Source organism: Corticium candelabrum, chromosome 11 (genome assembly GCF_963422355.1).
Source record: "Corticium candelabrum chromosome 11, ooCorCand1.1, whole genome shotgun sequence".
Lineage (NCBI taxonomy): Eukaryota > Metazoa > Porifera > Homoscleromorpha > Homosclerophorida > Plakinidae > Corticium > Corticium candelabrum.
The window spans coordinates 6,020,499-6,039,032 of NC_085095.1; the positions used below are offsets into that span (position 1 = coordinate 6,020,499).

The 18,534-nt window shown below is 45.4% G+C and overlaps 4 protein-coding genes and 1 long non-coding RNA gene across 7 annotated transcripts; 2 read left to right on the forward strand and 3 right to left on the reverse strand.

Moving 5' to 3' along the window:
- Positions 1–3,374: 3,374 nt before the first annotated feature.
- LOC134187212 (Golgi-associated PDZ and coiled-coil motif-containing protein-like) lies at positions 3,375–6,530 on the reverse strand. The gene is made up of 4 exons (XM_062655329.1): positions 6,315–6,530; positions 4,807–5,153; positions 4,044–4,347; positions 3,375–3,989 (listed from the first exon to the last, which is right to left on the reverse strand). The coding sequence occupies exons 1-4, from the start codon at positions 6,528–6,530 to the stop codon at positions 3,561–3,563; spliced, it is 1,296 nt and encodes a 431-aa protein (XP_062511313.1). The 3' UTR covers positions 3,375–3,560.
- A 52-nt stretch (positions 6,531–6,582) lies between these two features.
- On the forward strand, positions 6,583–8,747 carry LOC134187025 (uncharacterized). 2 transcript variants are annotated; one of them, XM_062655139.1, is made up of 5 exons: positions 6,583–6,810; positions 7,173–7,326; positions 7,385–7,709; positions 7,769–8,071; positions 8,141–8,747. In XM_062655139.1, the coding sequence occupies exons 1-5, from the start codon at positions 6,716–6,718 to the stop codon at positions 8,665–8,667; spliced, it is 1,404 nt and encodes a 467-aa protein (XP_062511123.1). In that variant the 5' UTR covers positions 6,583–6,715; the 3' UTR covers positions 8,668–8,747. The 2 variants fall into 2 exon arrangements, with proteins under 2 accessions (XP_062511123.1, XP_062511122.1); XM_062655138.1 differs by having other exon boundaries at positions 7,769–8,747.
- Positions 8,677–9,669, reverse strand: LOC134187026 (threonylcarbamoyl-AMP synthase-like). Its single transcript, XM_062655140.1, has 4 exons — positions 9,389–9,669; positions 9,085–9,316; positions 8,882–9,012; positions 8,677–8,816 (listed from the first exon to the last, which is right to left on the reverse strand). Exons 1-4 carry the CDS (start codon positions 9,634–9,636, stop codon positions 8,756–8,758), a joined length of 672 nt encoding a protein of 223 aa, XP_062511124.1. The 5' UTR covers positions 9,637–9,669; the 3' UTR covers positions 8,677–8,755.
- Positions 9,670–11,668: 1,999 nt separating this feature from the next.
- On the reverse strand, positions 11,669–12,411 carry LOC134186604 (uncharacterized). Of its 2 annotated transcripts, XR_009970974.1 has the most exons (4): positions 12,361–12,401; positions 12,236–12,281; positions 12,061–12,123; positions 11,669–11,964 (listed from the first exon to the last, which is right to left on the reverse strand). It is a non-coding gene; the product is annotated as an uncharacterized LOC134186604 (long non-coding RNA). The 2 variants fall into 2 exon arrangements; XR_009970973.1 differs by having other exon boundaries at positions 12,236–12,411.
- A 1,505-nt stretch (positions 12,412–13,916) lies between these two features.
- LOC134186605 (hormonally up-regulated neu tumor-associated kinase homolog A-like) lies at positions 13,917–17,814 on the forward strand. Its single transcript, XM_062654602.1, has 7 exons — positions 13,917–14,192; positions 14,250–14,542; positions 14,605–14,660; positions 14,953–15,109; positions 15,224–15,351; positions 15,412–15,830; positions 16,421–17,814. Exons 1-7 carry the CDS (start codon positions 13,953–13,955, stop codon positions 17,624–17,626), a joined length of 2,499 nt encoding a protein of 832 aa, XP_062510586.1. The 5' UTR covers positions 13,917–13,952; the 3' UTR covers positions 17,627–17,814.
- The last annotated feature ends 720 nt before the right edge of the window (positions 17,815–18,534 follow it).

Genomic DNA, 18,534 nt, shown 5'->3' on the forward strand with positions numbered 1-18,534 from the left:
GCTTTGACAAAAATGAAAAATAAAAAATAGAAAATGAAAATTAAAATTCAAAAATTAAAATTTGAAAATTGAAATGGCCGGAAGGGTCCCGGACCCACCACTCTTGCGCGTTTACTCTGACATCTACAGTCTGTGGGTTCATCAAAGCAGTGGAAGGAGTCCACGTCATAATCAGATTGGCGTGTATTGCTATCTGACGGTACTTTCGACTCAGCAAGCAGCTCTATTGTACGATATTGGCTCTCCTCACCGTGAACTGGAAACATCTAGGCGTGGGAACCTTTCAATTTCCTATTTCCCCATTAACTAGACCCAAGCTGACAAAGTCCACACCGACAATTCTGACACTGCACCATAGTAGTACCTAGCTAGTGTTGGACATTATGGACTTTAGGTAGGGATGGCACCGAGGCTCATGAGACTGGAAACGAGGCTAGATACTAAATTTTAGTAGCTACGCAGGGCTAGGCGCGTCGCCTCGCTCCTCCGTGCAGCATGCAGTTACAGTGTACCAATTATAGGGCCTGGGATGTTTGGTGTGATGGGTAAGACCAATTAGGGGGATGACTGCCATATGGTATGAACTTGATTGCAATACAAGTACCCAAAAAGCAACAGTGGTTGTCATGCACCGCCCACAATTGCGTCGGTAGCAACTGCAGTTTCCGTCTAGCATCACTAAACGTTTTTATTTGGCGTGTAGCTACTGCAGAATATTAGACGGCTCTAGAGAACTAACAATGAACAGGTTAACAATAGAAATAAATGAGGAAGACTTGTCAGAACTGCGACAAGATTCTCCATAGAGACCGAAAAAATGATAACAATGACTAGCACAACAAGCTTGATTCTTGTCGAGCCCTGTACTCCTATATTATAAAAAATCCCCCTTATAATATAGGAGTACAGGGCTCGTGTTACTATTTTGTTGGGAGCATCTAGGCGAATCTAAGGCGTGTCATTGTAGCGGAGCAGGTAGCGGTCTGTAGATATGTTGCCCCTCCGAATCACGTGTTGTCGACTGATTATGCGAATCAAATATCTATTGCTCGAGCTCTGAAAATTTCTCACAGGCTTTAACCGACTTTTTAGTTTGACGCATACTCCAAGTTGTGATATACTGCAATGTGTGAGTCATCCTAATCCTTGACCTAAAACCCCTCCTCTTTTTAGCACAATGATTGTGGTAAGTTATTGTAAGAATGTGCACACGCTAGATTAGTTTGGCGAAAATGAGTGCTCCATTACTGAAAGACAACGTAGCTGCCAGTGTACTTCCCCGTGATACTCCATCAGAGTTAATTCCCGTTCGTGTCAGTGGCGATGGCAACTGCCTCTTTCATGCCTTGAAAGTGGCATTGGCTGCAACCGTAAAATGTTTGCAAGTGCCAACGGTTAGTGATCTTCGAAGAAACTGCGCCGACGAACTGGAAAAGAACGGAGCAATTTACGCAGCCCTTATTGTAAGGCAAGCCCCTAATTAGCGTTAGTGTCAGGGATGGGGACACGTTGCATCCAGGATCGTTAGCTACTACAATCATGTCTATCCAATGCTGCTTTGACAGCTTTGACAAGTGTAGCGGTAAAAAGTGTACTGTTGTAAACTTTAAAAGGTGTTTTCTTTTCTTTTAACAGTTAACGGCATCTGATTCCCGGTAGAAATTGTCCAAAAGCGTTGCAACAAATGGGAACAAAATAAGTTTTAGGTTTGGTACACATCAGTAGAACACTGGGTACATAGACAGGTCTATATATACTATCTCTAATAAGACTGTCAAGCAAGTTTGATTGGCTTCTTGATTAAAATGCGTTACGTTAATTAAAAAATTGTGCGGGGCGTGGTCGTGAGAATTTCCGCCATGCCTTACAAAAATCCTGGGGACAACCCTGTAATAGATAGCTCATACTCGTGAGATTCAAGCTTGAGATGAGTGTGAATAAAACAGAAAAATGCACAGCACAGCACAGCACAGCAAACCACACCACGCCAGCACACAATTCTATTACATACACAAATACCTGTATATTTTTGTCATACAGATTATGTCACGTTGAATACTTATGTTTTCTTTCATTTCACCTGTTTCAAGAGTTGCTGCTGTATTGGACCCACCACACCATGCTCTCCGTTTAGCTGTCAGAGACACCATGCTGGCTGGTTGCAGGTCAGCCTACTATAAGCTCAAAGATAACCGGCCTCCTCTTGAATTTACTAAAACAAGAGGAACTTGGGTAAACTCCCACTGTGCATTGTGGACAGCTGATTTTCACGAAAATAGTTTCAGCTATAATAGTAACTAGTATCCATGGCCCGTCCTTCGTACGGGCAAGATACTGTAGTGTAAAGGTAGGTCTGTGGACACGCACGTGCAATCTTTGTTGCGAGGTCCCGGATATACTGAATGAACTCGAATCTTGTTCTTCGCGCTTGTTTCGAACGAAATCGACACACTCCCCGTGTAACGCTTGCTGCAGAAAACGTGTAGGTTGGATTCCGTGCAAATGCAATCAGAATTTGGAGAGAAACGCAAGCGATAGAAGAGTAAGTTTCGTCGGCAAGAGATATTCGATCGCTCGAAGCTTTGCGAAGGACGACAATGCATACGGTCTACACAGGACTGGCGTGGGCGTGTGTTCGAATAAACCGGAATGTGTAGCGTTTGCGTCGTCGAGAAATTTTACGCGGGGGTCGACCCCTCAAGAGGGGACCCGGTGCATTATTTTTTTTATTTTTTACGCAAACCTTCCTCTGTGCGTGCCGAGTGTGCGTACCGATTTCGGTTGCGAACGGACAAAAGACGTGGCCTCCAAACGCGAACATACACACACACACACACACACACACACACACACACACACACACACACACACACACACACAGACAATTTGAGCTTTATATATTAGATGGAAGGCCTTTTCATCGCCCACAGATCTAGAAATTCATTTTTGATGGTTCCCGCTATTCTTGCTTTTTATAATAATAAAATTCAATTTTTAAACCCTCGGCTGCTACCCAATTCTCTCGCTCATTAGTTATGCTAAAGACCAAAAATACAGCTCTGGCAGAATCCCTATATAGGCCGGTTTGCAAGACTGGCTGTGCTATTAGGAAAAATACGGGAGTCACTGCAATTTTTGTAAGTCTAAAGCGAGAGTGAACAGAAAGTAAGTAGCCTCAGTAGACTGACAGGTACAATGCAATGCTAAAGATAATACCAGGGGTGACAATCTAACCCTAGCCCACATACTACTGTACCCTAGGGCTTCTGTGCCTCGGGTAATTAATATAATCACATGCAACACACACACACACACACACACACACACACACACACACACACACACACACACACACACACACACACACAACACACACACACAACACATGCATGCACACACATTAAATACACATACCCTTGATATTGGTCAGTCAGTCGCATCCTTCTGCAATATCAGATTGATACCAACAATCAAATGTCAATTGAAACCCTCCTGTATTCCTGTATGAGTAGAAAATCAAATTCCAGCTTTCATTAAATAACTATAATACATTGAATATCCTAAAATGTATAATCCGAATTAAATACTGTAGCAGAGTCAGTCAGTTGTGACAAGTGGTATGATTGACAATCAACAGTATCAGACTCAACCCCACCAAAGCCAGCTTGACTGGCCTCACTTACAGGAAAATTACCAGCCACGGGTTGGACTTCCATCATTGAAACACCAGGATGCAAGTGACGACTACTTTCAATGCTCTCTTCATCCTCATCTTCAACATCACTGAGATCAAGATACACAACATCGAGTTGAATTTCGTCAACTGCTTTCTCGAGAACAGCTACAGCGTCACTGTGCGTAGCATGTCTCACATCCTGCCCATTAACGGCAAGTATAGTATCCCCAATGAACAGACCATGGGCACGAGCTGCTGCCTGTCCAGGTTCCAGGGCAGAAACAATAATGGGTAAGCCATGCTCCCGTCCACCCTGACACATAATTATATGACTATAGGAGTGCAAATCATCTAAGTCATAACTTACTGCAATAGATAGCCCCAATTGTTCATCGTTAGCTCTCACAACAAGTATGTTTCTCACGCCGTTTTCTCTGTCCTCGTTGCTAATAAATCCGGCTGTTGCATCAGGTTTTGACATTAGAGCTTTTCTCTGATTTCCTGCAAGTCTGGTTGCAGGAACAGGCATGCCCTTACAACGAGCACGTACCCGACATGCATGAACAACGGCCCTGTGGTGGTTCAACGCAATCTCCGATTCCAGTCGACTCCATACAGCCATGTTTTTTCCATACCGAATCTCACTAATCAGTAGTTGTATCTCTTGAAGCCTACCAGTATAGAATAAACTACTTACACAGACTAAACAAAATAATTTTGACAAATACTGAATAGATGTGAGCAGACAGATCTCACATGCCAGAGACAGCGTTACGAGCGTTTGGTGACACTACAATATTTTGTCTATTTTCACTGCCTGTTAGTTCCATTATCAATATTTTTGACATTCAATATGGCCACTACTCGATACTGTGTACAGTATTGCAAACACAAGTAATGCACGAAATCTTGCTTTTGGCACACCACGAGCAGAGACAGATTTGCTAATCTCGAGTGGCTAATGCTACATTGAATGATGTCACCCCATGTGTTTCAACAGTTACTATCTAAGTGGTTAAGCAACACCATTAGTGTACTCTTATGGCATTGAACTGTCAACAGTCCTACTATGACAAATGAAACAGAATCTGTCTACCAGTTGCTTGAGTGTAATTGCATGTACATTGTACCTTCCAGAGAGCTCCTTGTCCAAGTATCTTGCTGTCAGCTTGGAGCCTGCACTTATGTCTTGTGCCTCCTTCACCCACTCTCTCAACTTTGCATTTTCTCGTTCCAGTTGTTGTACAGATGCAGCTAACTTGGCTTCTCTTGCAACATTCGCTTTCAGCGAATCTATCTGTGCATCGAGCTTTGCCTTCAAGGTGTCCATCTCTAGGCTGCTGTCTGTTCTCATGTACGACTGCAAATGGACTTGAGCAGCATGAAGTTGGATTAGACGACCTTCTAGTTCCTTCTCAAGAGCAGCATTAGTAGACGTCAGCTCTGACACTTCATCTCTGAAGTGCACTAACTGAGCCTATACATATCACCATTGTTATTGTGATGAAATGCAATGCATGGTGACTATTAACAAAGCCAGTTAATGGTTATGTAGCTGAAAGCGTTTTCTATAGAGCGACAAGTTGAGGTAATGCCAATTTCATAGTGTTCATGAGCAAACTCTTCTTCACTCACACAATGATGACCAGTGGATAAGCAAACAGAAGCCTCCTACTGTACAGACAATAAACTGGCCAGAACACTAACTGTTGGTTTGTTGCACACACTCACACACACACACACACACACACACACACACACACACACACACACACACACACACACACACACACACACACATAAATGTGCACAACATGCATGCACACACAAAAAATGGATAAGAAGCTGCCATTTGTTACGGTTACGCCCCAGCCAGATCCAGGCACTCATTTATACTCCTGAGTTGAGAGAGGCAATTGTGTGTAAGTTTCCTGCCCAAGGAAATTATGCCATAGTTTGCCATCACTGTGACTTGAACCTGTAACCCTGCAAGACCCCGGATGTAATCACTCCATAAGATGACTCTCTAACCGACTGAGCTATAGCACCACACACACACACACACACACACACACACACACACACACACACACACACACACACACACACACACACACACACAACGCCAGAAGCTGCATTATATATGGTCATGCCTCAACCTTATGGCTGGGCTCCTGTGTGTTACCAGAACTGTGGGCCTGCTCTAGCATGTCTGGGACAGATACTCGCACGAGCACCTCCTCCCCCCTACTTGTAATGCCAAACTGAGGCGTGGGAACCCAAAGTTCCACCAGGTCCTCAGTGGCTGATCATCAAGTCACAGTCTGTGGCCACTTAGGCACAACTTTCTTTCTCCTCCTGGAAAAAGACGACCAGCTGTCCTTTCTCCTTTCTCCTCCTGGGGGAGAGGACTGACTGTAGTAGCCACCACCCTCCCCAGTCAAAGACCGGTACTCATTTAAACTCTTGAGTCAAAAGAGGCTATTGCGTGTGAATTCCTTGCCCATGCCTGTGCTCATCCCGAACTTGCAACCCACAGGTATTTGCCTCTCCAGAAAAACACGCACGCACGCACTTACCACAAATTTATGGTGTAACCAGAGACGATCCGAAACAGAAATCTTTGATTTCAACTCACCTCTTGTTTCATGTTTGTTTCGAAGACAGAGCGCGCTTTCTCTCCAAGATGACTAAATATGACTGACAAGGTGTGCAGTTTCCCTCTAATTTCGTCACCACGTTCTCCTCTCATGCCATCCAGTCGTCCAAACGCCACGTCCACTTCCACCCAAACGCGATCAAAGTGTTTCTCGAGCTTGTCGAGGACCGAAAATCCGTCAGGAATCAACGACATGTCTCACCGGAAGCGACTAACGTACGCTAACATGTGTGTCACGTGATCTCATTCCCGCCCAATGCTCTAGATACTGCTGACGTGTATCTACTCATTCAAAACGCCGGCTTTCTTACGCGACGTTATCAAGTTCATCGCTCTGTCCTCCCTTTCTTGTTCTCATCACCTGCCTGCTCTCATTCTCGATGCCTTTCAATCTGACAGTCGCCAACCCACGAGGAACCGGAAGCGTGAAGCTCGTATGCGAATTCGAAAGGCTTCCCAAAGGCAACGTTGTTGTGTAAGTCGTCCTGCTGTGTGCGTGCATGCGAGGGGGGCTCTAACCGCTCGCTTGCACGCCAAATACCGGCTGTGAAGTTGATAACACCTGAAGACAGGAACGCGGTTTTCGACCGGAAGTTTGTGTGACTTGTTGCGCAGGGACCGAGTGAGGTCCATCTTTCTTTCTACCGTGTAGCGAGTTGAGACAACCTGTTAGGTGCATGTTCTAGCTATGTACACACATTGTGGGAAGGACCTTTGTAGTAACTACTACTAATTGTTTTATTAATTTGCGCGTCTAAGAGATTTGTGTTGACATAATAAATGTGTCGTCGTGTACTTCCGAAGTGGTGGGTAGATAACATCATGTCTTCTTTTTAGTCCGAACGGGCTGCATTTCAAAGAGTATGTTCGCAACTCGGAGGTGCCCGAGAGGTGGGCAACTTCCGTGATCGTTAGGAGTCACCGGACTGCGACTGCCGAGCAGAGACGGAATGCGAGGATTGTCTTTCAACACCTCATGACAAAGGACTATGTAAGTTCTGTTGACACATCGTGGGAAGGATCTTACGGGACGATGTGATGTTTTGCAGTCGGCGAGAGCGTGTAGCAATCAGGGGTCTGTGTATTTGCGGACGCCTCCCATTGATGAGCTGGATGCTAGTGGAAGAGTGAGGATACTATGTTGCTTTAGGCAGCCTCTAAAGCAAGTGGATTCGTGTGGTTCTTCTGGTGAATCATCCCATCAAAGCAGTGATGACAAAGAAATGTCACCAGACGCAGATAATTCAATACTTTCTATGTGCCAGACGTCAGAGGTGGGTAGTTGGTGGGGAAAGGTCAGCTCCACGTCATTGCCCGTTGACCCAAGGAGAGCAAGAAGTCCAGCAACAGTGTCGACATTGTTCCAACAATCTAGTATGTAGAAGGTGTGTTAAGCATGTAGTATATTGGTGATGTGTTATCTTCTTTCTCAGAATTGAGAGATGGAAGCAAAGTGACCAGTGAAAGAGTCATGAATGTGCAATGCTCTAGATGTGGAACGCAGCACGTTTCAATCGAAGAAGAGAAATGTTGCATACGATCATGCAGCCACCACCTCGATCCTAACTCCAGACATTATATTAGTAAAAAGCAGCATATAGATGGCTTGAAGACTAAATTGGACGATGTGAGGACCATAAGAATCTTTGAGAGCCGATCAAGGCAGAGAATGAAGAAAACTGCGTCATCTGGTTGGGTGAGAAAAGCGAAGACAAATGGTGCTGAGAAGCAGCACGGTAAGAAGAACAGACGTCGAGCAATACCTGCTGTACATGATGTCAAACTATCCTGGTCTTCAATGACAGGTGCACACAGTGACACTTTAGTTGATGGAGAAGCTGAGATCAAGGGGCTGGAAAGTAGTCAATGTCATGGCGTAGAGTATGCCCCACATCTGCACAGTTACAATGACAACTACACAAGTGGACAAAGTCTTGACTTTGAAGTGAAGAACATCCGACGAGATAAAAGACTACGAAAGGCTAGACGTAAACAAGGAATCACAGAACGAGGTTACACACTGACTACGCGTGAAGAGAGAGTTCTAAAACGGAGCATAAAGAGGGAACGGAGCATAAAGAGGGAACGAAGTGAACGGAGTGTAGCTAGAAGGCTCGGTGCTAAAATTGGATATTGCAGTTCGGAGTTCATCCCCACTGAATGGGACAGTCTAGAAACAGACATTGCAACCGATGAGAACGAGGCTGGAGCGTACATGTCGTATCTGTGGACACAGCCAACTTCGAGTAACAGGCCCAAGACATCAAATCACAGGACTCTTTGCACCGGGTTTGACCTCGACGAGATCACGAACATAAACGATGTGTTTTAACTCTTAGTTAACAGTAAGGAAAACTGTCATCGATTTGTGTTGTAACTTATTTCAAGAGCAATAACTTGTTGAGTTCTTGGGTTGCTGGCTACTGTACCTCTCGAAATCCGTACGTTTCTTTCAAAAGTTGTGTTGTTGCTTCATAAACTCTGTGAATAGAACAACTTCATGTCTAATCAACCCGAATGCTTGTAGTATGGGTATTGTCCTTTACCTGCCACGTCGAATAATTCTAAATTGATTTGCCTCACTGATGTCGACAACCGTCGATCCTAAACGTGAATCATTTCGTATTGTGCCACCATCGACTATCAAGTCAAGCTTGGGCCACAGCTCTTGAAATTCCTGCATTAATTAATTAATTTAAAGACTCGCCTTGAAATCTTAACTTTGACTTTACATATTAGCAAGTCTTACATTGACTGCTAGGGTGCTTGGTTTTGTGCTCGTGTTGGCGCTTGTGAGGGCTAATGGTTGTTTACAGAACTGTGCCAGTTTCCTTACAAATGGGTGGGATGGGATTCGGACTCCGATCGATGTCAGTCCAGGATTCAGTTCTGGATTTAATGCCGGTTTTCTGCGTAGTACGACTGTTACCGCCCCTGGTAACAGATCACGCAGTAAATTGTCGTCTGGTACGTACGCCCAGCTGCAATAAAGAGTAGGAATACAAAAAATTTAGGATAAAATACCGAGCATGCGCACTAGTACATCTTCATACCGGCTGATGTCTTCTACATCTCCCACGCATATCGCAAGAGGCTTTTCGGGATCTCTTTGTTTCATTTCGTATAATTTCTGGACGCCTTCTGTGCTCTGAGCGAGGCTGGCAACGCCGTAGATGGTGTCTGTAGGAATGGCGATTGTTCCTCCTCTAGTCAAGATTTGGCCCGCTTTTTCTATGTCATCAGACAACACATCGTTGTTTTCTTGCAATGAAATCCTCACTGGAGATGACAGCTCTGTCATAGCTAGAAGAATGCTAAAATAGGTGACCTCACTTGCCTCGAAGTCCCAAACTCTGTCTTGCACAGCCGTCCGCGCCGCGCCGCTAGCGCTGATGACAAAATTATCAATCCGGGAATGTCGAAGGCAAAGCGAGACTGGGCGAGTCTACTCGTAGCTGGACAAACGCAGAGCCGTATCTAGGGCTCTGCATAAACGGAGCTGTACACGACTCTGCTTACAAGACAAGCCGTAGGTGACATCAGATCTGCATGTGTCCACGAAAAATGAAAACGTTCCAAAACGTATGTCTAGCTAGCTAGACCCTACCACTGCAACAGACGAATATGTAGCGATGTTATGCGTAGACCTAGCAATTGAATTTATATTGAAAATTGAAAATCAATTTGTCGACCTACATAGAGCTAGCTAGACTGTTTCCAACTCAACTGTATACAATAAAGTATTTTGTGTGTCGGTCTCAGGAATGGGAGTAGAACGCCTACGCAAAGAGAAGTTTTAGAAATAATCTAGAAAACTAACAACTGTTCTACTATAGCTATGTACCATGAATACTTGCTAGACTTTTGTACGCTAAAGACTGTGAAGTAAGTTAGCATACCATAGACTCTCTACGTGTACATGTGTAATGACCGGTCTCAATTATTAGTTTACGTATGGTATTACGCATGTCTTTCTTGTTGTATGTATAGCTATAGCCAGTGGAGTAGCTATGAGAGGGGAAGAGGTTTGGAAGTTCAGTTCAGTGCGTCAGTAGCCTCGCAGTGTGGATTGCAGCCCCAGATACGCCGTTATCACTCTGGTTTAGTACCGCCCCTTGCGGTCACCATCCCTAGGCCCTAGGGACATGATTAGTGTCAGTTACAACCATACTTGGTCGACGTAGCAGATTACAGGAAACGATTGTAGCGTGGGATCTTGCAGACAGCAGTCCAATGCATTGCAGGAGAGGCATATGACGCATTACAGCTTCAACTGGGAACCTGTGTACGCGTGCAGCGGCATATGATGCACTGCGTCATGCACTTTGTACTCTTTACATCGCGACCGTTCGCAAATTGTGTTCGCCGTTTGACAAAGTAGCCGTCTTGTTTTTCTCTTACTGTGTTTCTTCTCCTCGTCGGTCAGTTGAAAAGTTATTTATTCAAAACGTAGGCGGACAGCTATAGGGGAGGGTCCTGGGCTGGGGGTCTGGACGCCTAACGAAAATGTTGTTTGTTGTGTTAGTAAAGTGAAGGTACCTTAGTGTTTTGATGGATGGTTAATTCGTTCAAATCTAAACTTACATGCCTCTATTAATCTAATTAATATGCTAGGAAATTAACCCTAATACAGATTGAAGTGAATTTGCTGGTGCCCTAGTTCATCCATGCAGATTTAGCTGCTATGGGCCGTGGCTAATGACAACTGGACCCTCTCTTTCGAAAAATTCGATAGCCGCGCCTGCAAACTACCGTTCGCTTTGTCGCCCATACTAGCTAGGGCCTAAAGACCGAGCATACTCACCTGATACCTATCATCCTTCGCTGACAAATCAGGCGCTTGACGAAACCGTTCAAACCTTCGGACCCTAGACTCGAGCCAGTCTCTCCCCGCCTTCGTCATTCCCCGGATATTCACTGGTTTCAGACCGCCTTCTTCCGGTGCAATTAACTTTGAAGAGGTCATACCTTCTAACAGACAGAGTTACATACCGGGATCCGTTTAGTGGTCGCTGCTTGTATCATAATATCGTGATTTGTTAGTAAGTGGTATCCAATTCTTCTACAGTGTAAATACGTATGCCGTGCCTGTTGCTAGGCCATACAGTGTCTAGTCTACTGCAAAACAACACGTTTTCAAGGAAATGGGGCGTCAAAACATTCCGTTCTTTACGAGGTAGCTAACGATCATGCATGCTAGTTGTTAGTTCAATCGAGCAGCCTAGAGATCTCTCCACTCTAATGTATAGTGCTCGTGCAGTCGGTGATGATTCCCAGTGTAGGGTGCGATTGACCATGCAGACCAAAGAGCAGTCCGTTGGTGTCACTACAGCTTTACTTCACGAATGGTGATTATTATTCTAGACTCACCGATGGAATCCGTCACTAGGCATTGAGATCTCAAACACACAACTTACGCAGGTTTGAAAATCATAATGAGATCGGCACGCAGTCTGAAGGTTCGTTGACAAACGATGTCTAAGCAGAAGTAAGTATACTATAGCAATCACACCAGAAGCCTCCTCTACTCGAAGCTGACGTCGGAAAGGTGGTCAGAGATGTCTTTGGGCGGAGAGTACAAAGAAAGAAGACAAAGCACCAAGGAAACGGTGTCAACAAATATTTCGGCCTGAAAAGAAAGCGTGTGAACGACGACATAGCACACGACTTTTCTAGGAGACCGTGTTCTTCTGGCCTTCCTAGCACAAACATAAATGTAGTCGACCTCTTGGAGAAAATACAGCAGCAAACGGACGAGCTGGAAAGTGAGAGGCAACAGCGACTGAACCTGGAGAGACAACTTCGTGAATTAGCTATAATTAATAACCTATAGTTAGAGACGTCTAGATTATTTCTATAAACTTCCTACATGTACAGGCTGTCAGAGCTACGAAACATACCTGCTCTTTCACGATTTCTCAACGACTGAGGCATCCGGCTCGAGACCTCAAGAAACAAAATAGGCAATTAGCGACAACTACCAGACAATCTGCATGTCATTATGTGACCATGAAACCGTATATACATGACGTAAAATTCCTGAGGGCGGTCTGAAACCAGTCTCTCCACGGCGAGGATTGACTATCCGGGGAATGACGAAGGCGGGGAGAGACTGGCTCGAGTCTATTCGGACCCATCTGGCCACGCGTCAGGTTTTTCTACAATCAAATGGTTCGGGCGATTGCATCCGCATACTCCTAGCTGGTACACCATGTATGCTGTTAGCTAGATAGTTGACACGTACAGACAACGCGCTCTCTAGGCTGTCGAGCCTGCTGACTGAACACCGGTACATCTAAAAGTCCCGTTATAATTTGCATAGATACACAACACGCAATGGCGTAGCCAGGAAAAATTTTGAGGGGTTTAAAATTAATATTAATCTGTTTGAAATTAATATCACTCAACAAAAGCGCTAGAAATAACGCACTGACTTGTCCCTACAGGAGCACATGCATACTGAGTGACCCAGGCTCTTACCCTATATAAGCTGGGAGGGGTCCTCTGGCTTCGTTTGAACTCCCTACTCATTGCGTCAAGCATTGCTACAGCATAGTGGAACATATTGCATGAGAAGTAGAGCTAAATTAGAAGCATGCTTAGATAGGCGCACGTTTGCATGCTGATACTCTCATAAACCGTAAATATTCTTTGCACAAATTTACCAGAGTACTAAAAAAGTAAAACAAAGTTTGGACAATGAACATACTACGTTTGATGGAGCTCTAGCAACATTGTATCTAATTACAAACATGCCTTCGATATCAACCAGGAGGATTCACACAGTTCGGAGAACTCATAGAGATTGCAGTAATTTATGTACATAGAGTCTGTCAACGTCAGCATTCCATGACGTCATAACAACCTAATAGTCTGTTTTATCTATTTATTTTAAACTCTCCCGTCCTGATTAGCAGCCTAAGGACCTATCTACCCAGTCTCCGCTGGCCTTGAGCCAAACATATTTGTTCATGCTAATTCTAATTAATTATTAATTAAACTAAAATTCACTGAATGACAGATTTTCTAGATATCTCTAGTCTATACTTGCCCGTTACGCGTTTCACAGTATGACATTGACTAGAGACTGAAGCCTCCTTTAATTAATTAATTAACTTTAACAAACAGCATGGTGTCTATTCGAATCAATGCGGTATGCCTTCAGGCAAACTGCTCACGTGACTAGATATCTAGACAAAACTCAATTGCTAGCGAGTCGGGTGAGATGTAGTTTGACGCAATTTAAACCAGTTAAACAGACTTTTCACCGGTTTCTGCTTGTTACTATCCGACACAAAGTATAGTAGGAGGAACTCACTCACGTGGGTATAGCCACTATCTCACGTGACTCCAAGCTGTCTGTTAATTAATTAACCAAAACCCGCACACTTCTTTTCTACACAAAAAGCGTCGTCCGCACAAAAAAATGTCGTTCTAAGTTGCAAACATGTTGAAAACGTTCGGAACGGTTGGCGCGCGGCCGGCGTGCGCGACAACATGTTTCGTGGTCGTGTCCGCTCACGTGCGCACGTGATGCGCCACCGCCTCCTCAATCCCCTGCCTTCATACTTAGCGATCACGACCCGAAAACAGACCCAAACGCCAGTCCACTGACCGATGCAGCTAGCAATGGGCACGGACAAACTTCCAGAACTGCAACCGGACAGCCGAGGAGCGCAGCATCAGGACCAAGACGAGCAGCTGACTCTGCCGCGAAGCGTCACCACGGTGACGCAAGAAGAGCTGAGCCAGTTCGTCCACACGAAACGCGTCGGCAACTACCTGCTCGGCCGCACAATCGGAGAGGGCGCGTTTGCCAAAGTCAAAGAAGGACTACACGTGCTGACCGGCGAGAAGGTCCGCAAAATATTGAATTCACCACAAACACATGCAATTAGAGACAAACGTTTGCAGGTTGCTGTAAAAGTCATTGACAAGCGGAAGACTCGCGATGATGTCTACGTCACTAAGAATCTTCGGAGAGAAGCGAAGCTGCTCCAGATGGTCCGCCAGGACAACATCATTCAGCTGCTCGAGGTCGTCGAGACGGACAACAGCTACTATCTCGTCACCGAGCTGTGCGCCGGTGGCGAACTGATGGATCACATCTGCAAGCATCAGCACCTCCGAGAGGACGAGGTGAGAAAGTACGTGAGACAAATTGTGCACGCAATCCACCATCTCCATCAGGCTGGGATCATACACCGGTAAGGAATCGATGGTATGGTATACATTAGATGCAATGATGTGAGTCTGTTTGGTATTTTAGTGATCTAAAGGTCGAGAACCTGCTACTGGATGAATCCATGAATCTAAAGATAATAGGTATGCCACCATATGTGCATGTTATACTTTGAAATTCATGCCTATGCACTCCCCGGCATTCCGGTAATCGAAGTAACCCGAGTGGACCCTTCGCTACATACATGCACATCTATCTTTCTATTCTCGACAAACGCGTTGCGTTATTCGTTCATATTCCGTCTGTGTTTTACAAGTCAAGCGTCCACGTCACTGTGCCCGAGCCGCTCGCATCGCGTGGGCGCACACCCACACTAGCAAAACCACCAAACAATATTGCACTGTGTTGCGTCACTATTCTTCTTCTTCTGCTCAGATTTCGGCCTCAGCAATGTGTACGGCAAGCCGAGTCTCGCCAACGGAACCATAGTGCCGACCGACCATTGTCACACGCAGTGCGGATCACCGGCCTACGCCGCACCAGAACTACTCGGTCACAAGAACTACGGACCAGAAGTCGACGTGTGGAGCATGTATGTAAAACGCACTAAATCGCAATTCCTAAAATTTTGCTCGACTTTTTATCAATTTTTGCGGTCGACGTTTATAGTGCGTTGTTTACCCTGATCTCCAATTTTTTTGTCTAGTGGCATCAACATGTACGCCATGTTGACCGGCTCGTTGCCCTACACCGTCGAGCCGTTCAATCTGTCTGTATTGCACGCCAAGATGTTGGACAACAAAATGAATCCGATACCGAGCAGAATATCGGCCAGTAAGAACGCAATCGATAGGCAATGAGAGTGCTGTAGTCATCATCATATGTCTTGCGCAGGTTGTAGAGATCTCCTCTTGAAGTTGCTCATACCGAAACCAGAAGAGAGGATACCGCTAGCCGACGTCTTCCAGCATCCTTGGCTGAACGAAGATCTAGACGCGCCGTTCACGCCGTGTGACTATCCAAACTTGCCGACTAAAAGAAATGTCAACAAATGCATTCTTCACTACATGACGGAGACGTTACGCTTTACTGAAGACGAGACCGTCGCTGCAATTGTGAGTAACAGGGCTGTTAGATCGACGGCCGTCTATCATCTCCTGCTCAAGAGGCTCCAGCGTCATGAGAAGACACATAGCAAGTGTAAAGAATTCGTCTTCCAGCGGCCGCAAACGCAACAAGCACAAAAAATGAAAAGGAAAACCAGCGAGCAGCAGCCTCCAGAGCGGAAAATAAGCAAAGACACGAAACACGAGGTATCTATGCATAGGAGAGGAGTGGTGTGTGTGTGTGTGTGTGTGTGTGTGTGTGTGTGTGTGTGTGTGTGTGTGTGTGTGTGTGTGTGTGTGTGTGTGTGTGTCGGTGACGTCGATAAGAGCAAGATATTTTCGACTATATCCGGGTCCTCAAAAATAAGCCTTCCTTCGTTTGCCCGTGTAAGCGCGTCGAATAGTTGCCATGTTCCCTACACCTGTTTCCTACAACGGCAGAAACGTCTTCGAACTGACGACGTCCAACGGGACTGTCGAAATAGCTGCAAAACAAGGGGGTGACTTGGCGATATATACGGGGAACCGATTATCTGGGTGAGTAAAGAACCGCACGTGACTTCCAAGTTTCTGCTGCCCGGATATCTAACTCTGAGGGAAACTTGCTGCTAATTTCTCGGGTACTGTACGGGATACTCGGTTACATTTTCATTTGTTTTCACCGGGATATTAACTAAAAAATTAAGAATCTAATCATCCCGGGCGAAGAACAGGTTACCCAGCCAGTATTTTCTAGGACTGCTTACAGTCAGACTACTAATATATCCTTGTTGTAACAGTCGTCTCATTTCTTACAGACCAAGCCGTCGACAGCTGGAAGACGTAAGCGCTACGTATCACAAGGAGAAACGAGTCCCACCAACCCAGTAACAATGGACAAGCTCATCTTCCCAACACGATCTCGTCGCCAGTCAGCGCCAGTGACCCCCACACTACCAGATGAAAAACCGTTCGTGTTCAGTGACACCTATCCTGCTTCGGTCGGCAATTCGCCTGTTCCATCTCGACCGCCGTCTCCTCCACCCTCTGTCACACAGCTACCGCAGGCCGGAACCAGGGATCGAGAAAGAGCCCCATCCGGGAACTCAAGACCGAAGACCCTCCGACGGGTTCAGACGGCAGCAGGAGACTTACGACGAGAAGATATAGCGGAGAAGAAAATCACACCACCAAAGAGTGATCACAAATCATCGACTCTGCCTCATCCCAGAAGACTGATATCTCAGGGCATAGACAAAATACCAAATTTCGACTCCGATTTTACGTCTCACGACGATAAACTGTTCGAAACGAGAAGGCCGAGAACCCAAAGCGACACGTACGCACGATTTAGACATTCGTTGAGGCGTAACGACACTTTTCACAATGACTACCGTCGAGACACCAAATCCCCACGACAACGTCGACCTCTGTCTCTCACTATCGAACCCCAAACGACACACTATCAACCCAACCGAATGGGATCGTTCAACATCGCAAATCGCGCCATAAAAACAAACACCTTCTTCCACGACAATTCCGATCTCAGCTCACCCGTCGATCTGCCCGCCATATCACCGCCCAGCGTACCCACCACTAGCAAAAGCCACAAATCCCACACAAACAAGTCATTCTACGAGACGTCCGTCAGTGAACGAAACGGCTTGCCGTGGAGATTTTCACGTCGAGGCAGTGATGATAGTCTACCGTCTCTAAGCGACGGCGTCCAGCGTATGGGTGACGTTCAGGAGGAGTCCCTCCCCCAGGCAGCCGCCGTCAGTGAGGTCATCCGGGTACTCGAAACCCTAGGGATCGATGACCTAGAGCAGAAAGGATCATCGATCATCTTGGCGAGGTGGGGAGGTGTGATCTTCGAAACTCAGATAACACAAACAAATAGGAATGGTCATCATAACCTAAAATTCTCACGTCTTAGTGGAGGAGACCAGCAGAGATACAAGGAGATATGTGACCGAGTTAAAGAAGCAATCAGGGAAGCAAACTCTCATCCCACTCTATACTGATCAAATTGCACATATTTTTGTATGTATCATGCTTCCGTGATATGGGCGTATCTATTCAGAACCAGTCAACGATAGCAGCGCTATCTCAAAACTAGTACTGTAGCGTACATAAGGACTATTCAGACATAATATTTATTTATGAGTTACTGAGTTGTACAAAGACGAAAATGAGCGTCAACAACCGCGTGTCTAGAGCTCGGTGTGTCTGAATCAAAGCCACTTCCCTACCTACTAAACTACCTCCTTGATGATTCAAATCTTTCAATCTTTGATCCCTCTCCGTCAGCATGGCTGATTGTCTCTGCTACCTATACTGTGTATGCTGTATGTGAATCATTCAACAGACGGCAGGCAATATTTTTTAAAATGGAGATCTGATAACCAAAACCGGCCTGCAAACTATTTCTAATGAAGAACCACTATAATGCTACCCATTGGCTGCCAGCTTACTAACATAGTAGGTGTACAAGGACACGTGGAGCTCACTACACCATTTCGAGATCAAATTCGTTCAGAGTGGCTTCAAATTCAGCATTACGTCAATTCAAATTTGTACTTTGTCGTTTCAAATTCATACGTTGTCATTTCAAATCTGTCATGAGTCATTTCAAATTTGCGCTGTGTTGTGCTAATTATCGTGTAGATTTGATTGCATTGCTCCTACGTAGTTTCCTTAGTATGAGCAAACTCCTGACGTACTTTAATTACTAATTATACTATTCGTGAAGGCATGCACTAATTCTCAACAAGACAGACTCTCTGTACAACACCCCACCGGACACAACTCATGCAGGTCGCACATAAATGCTAAATTACAAAAGAAATTGCTAAAGAAGCAGTTGAATCAACTGTAGATCCACTTCTGGTTGTCCGTTGTCTAAGTCAAAGGCACTGGCCAACTTGTATGT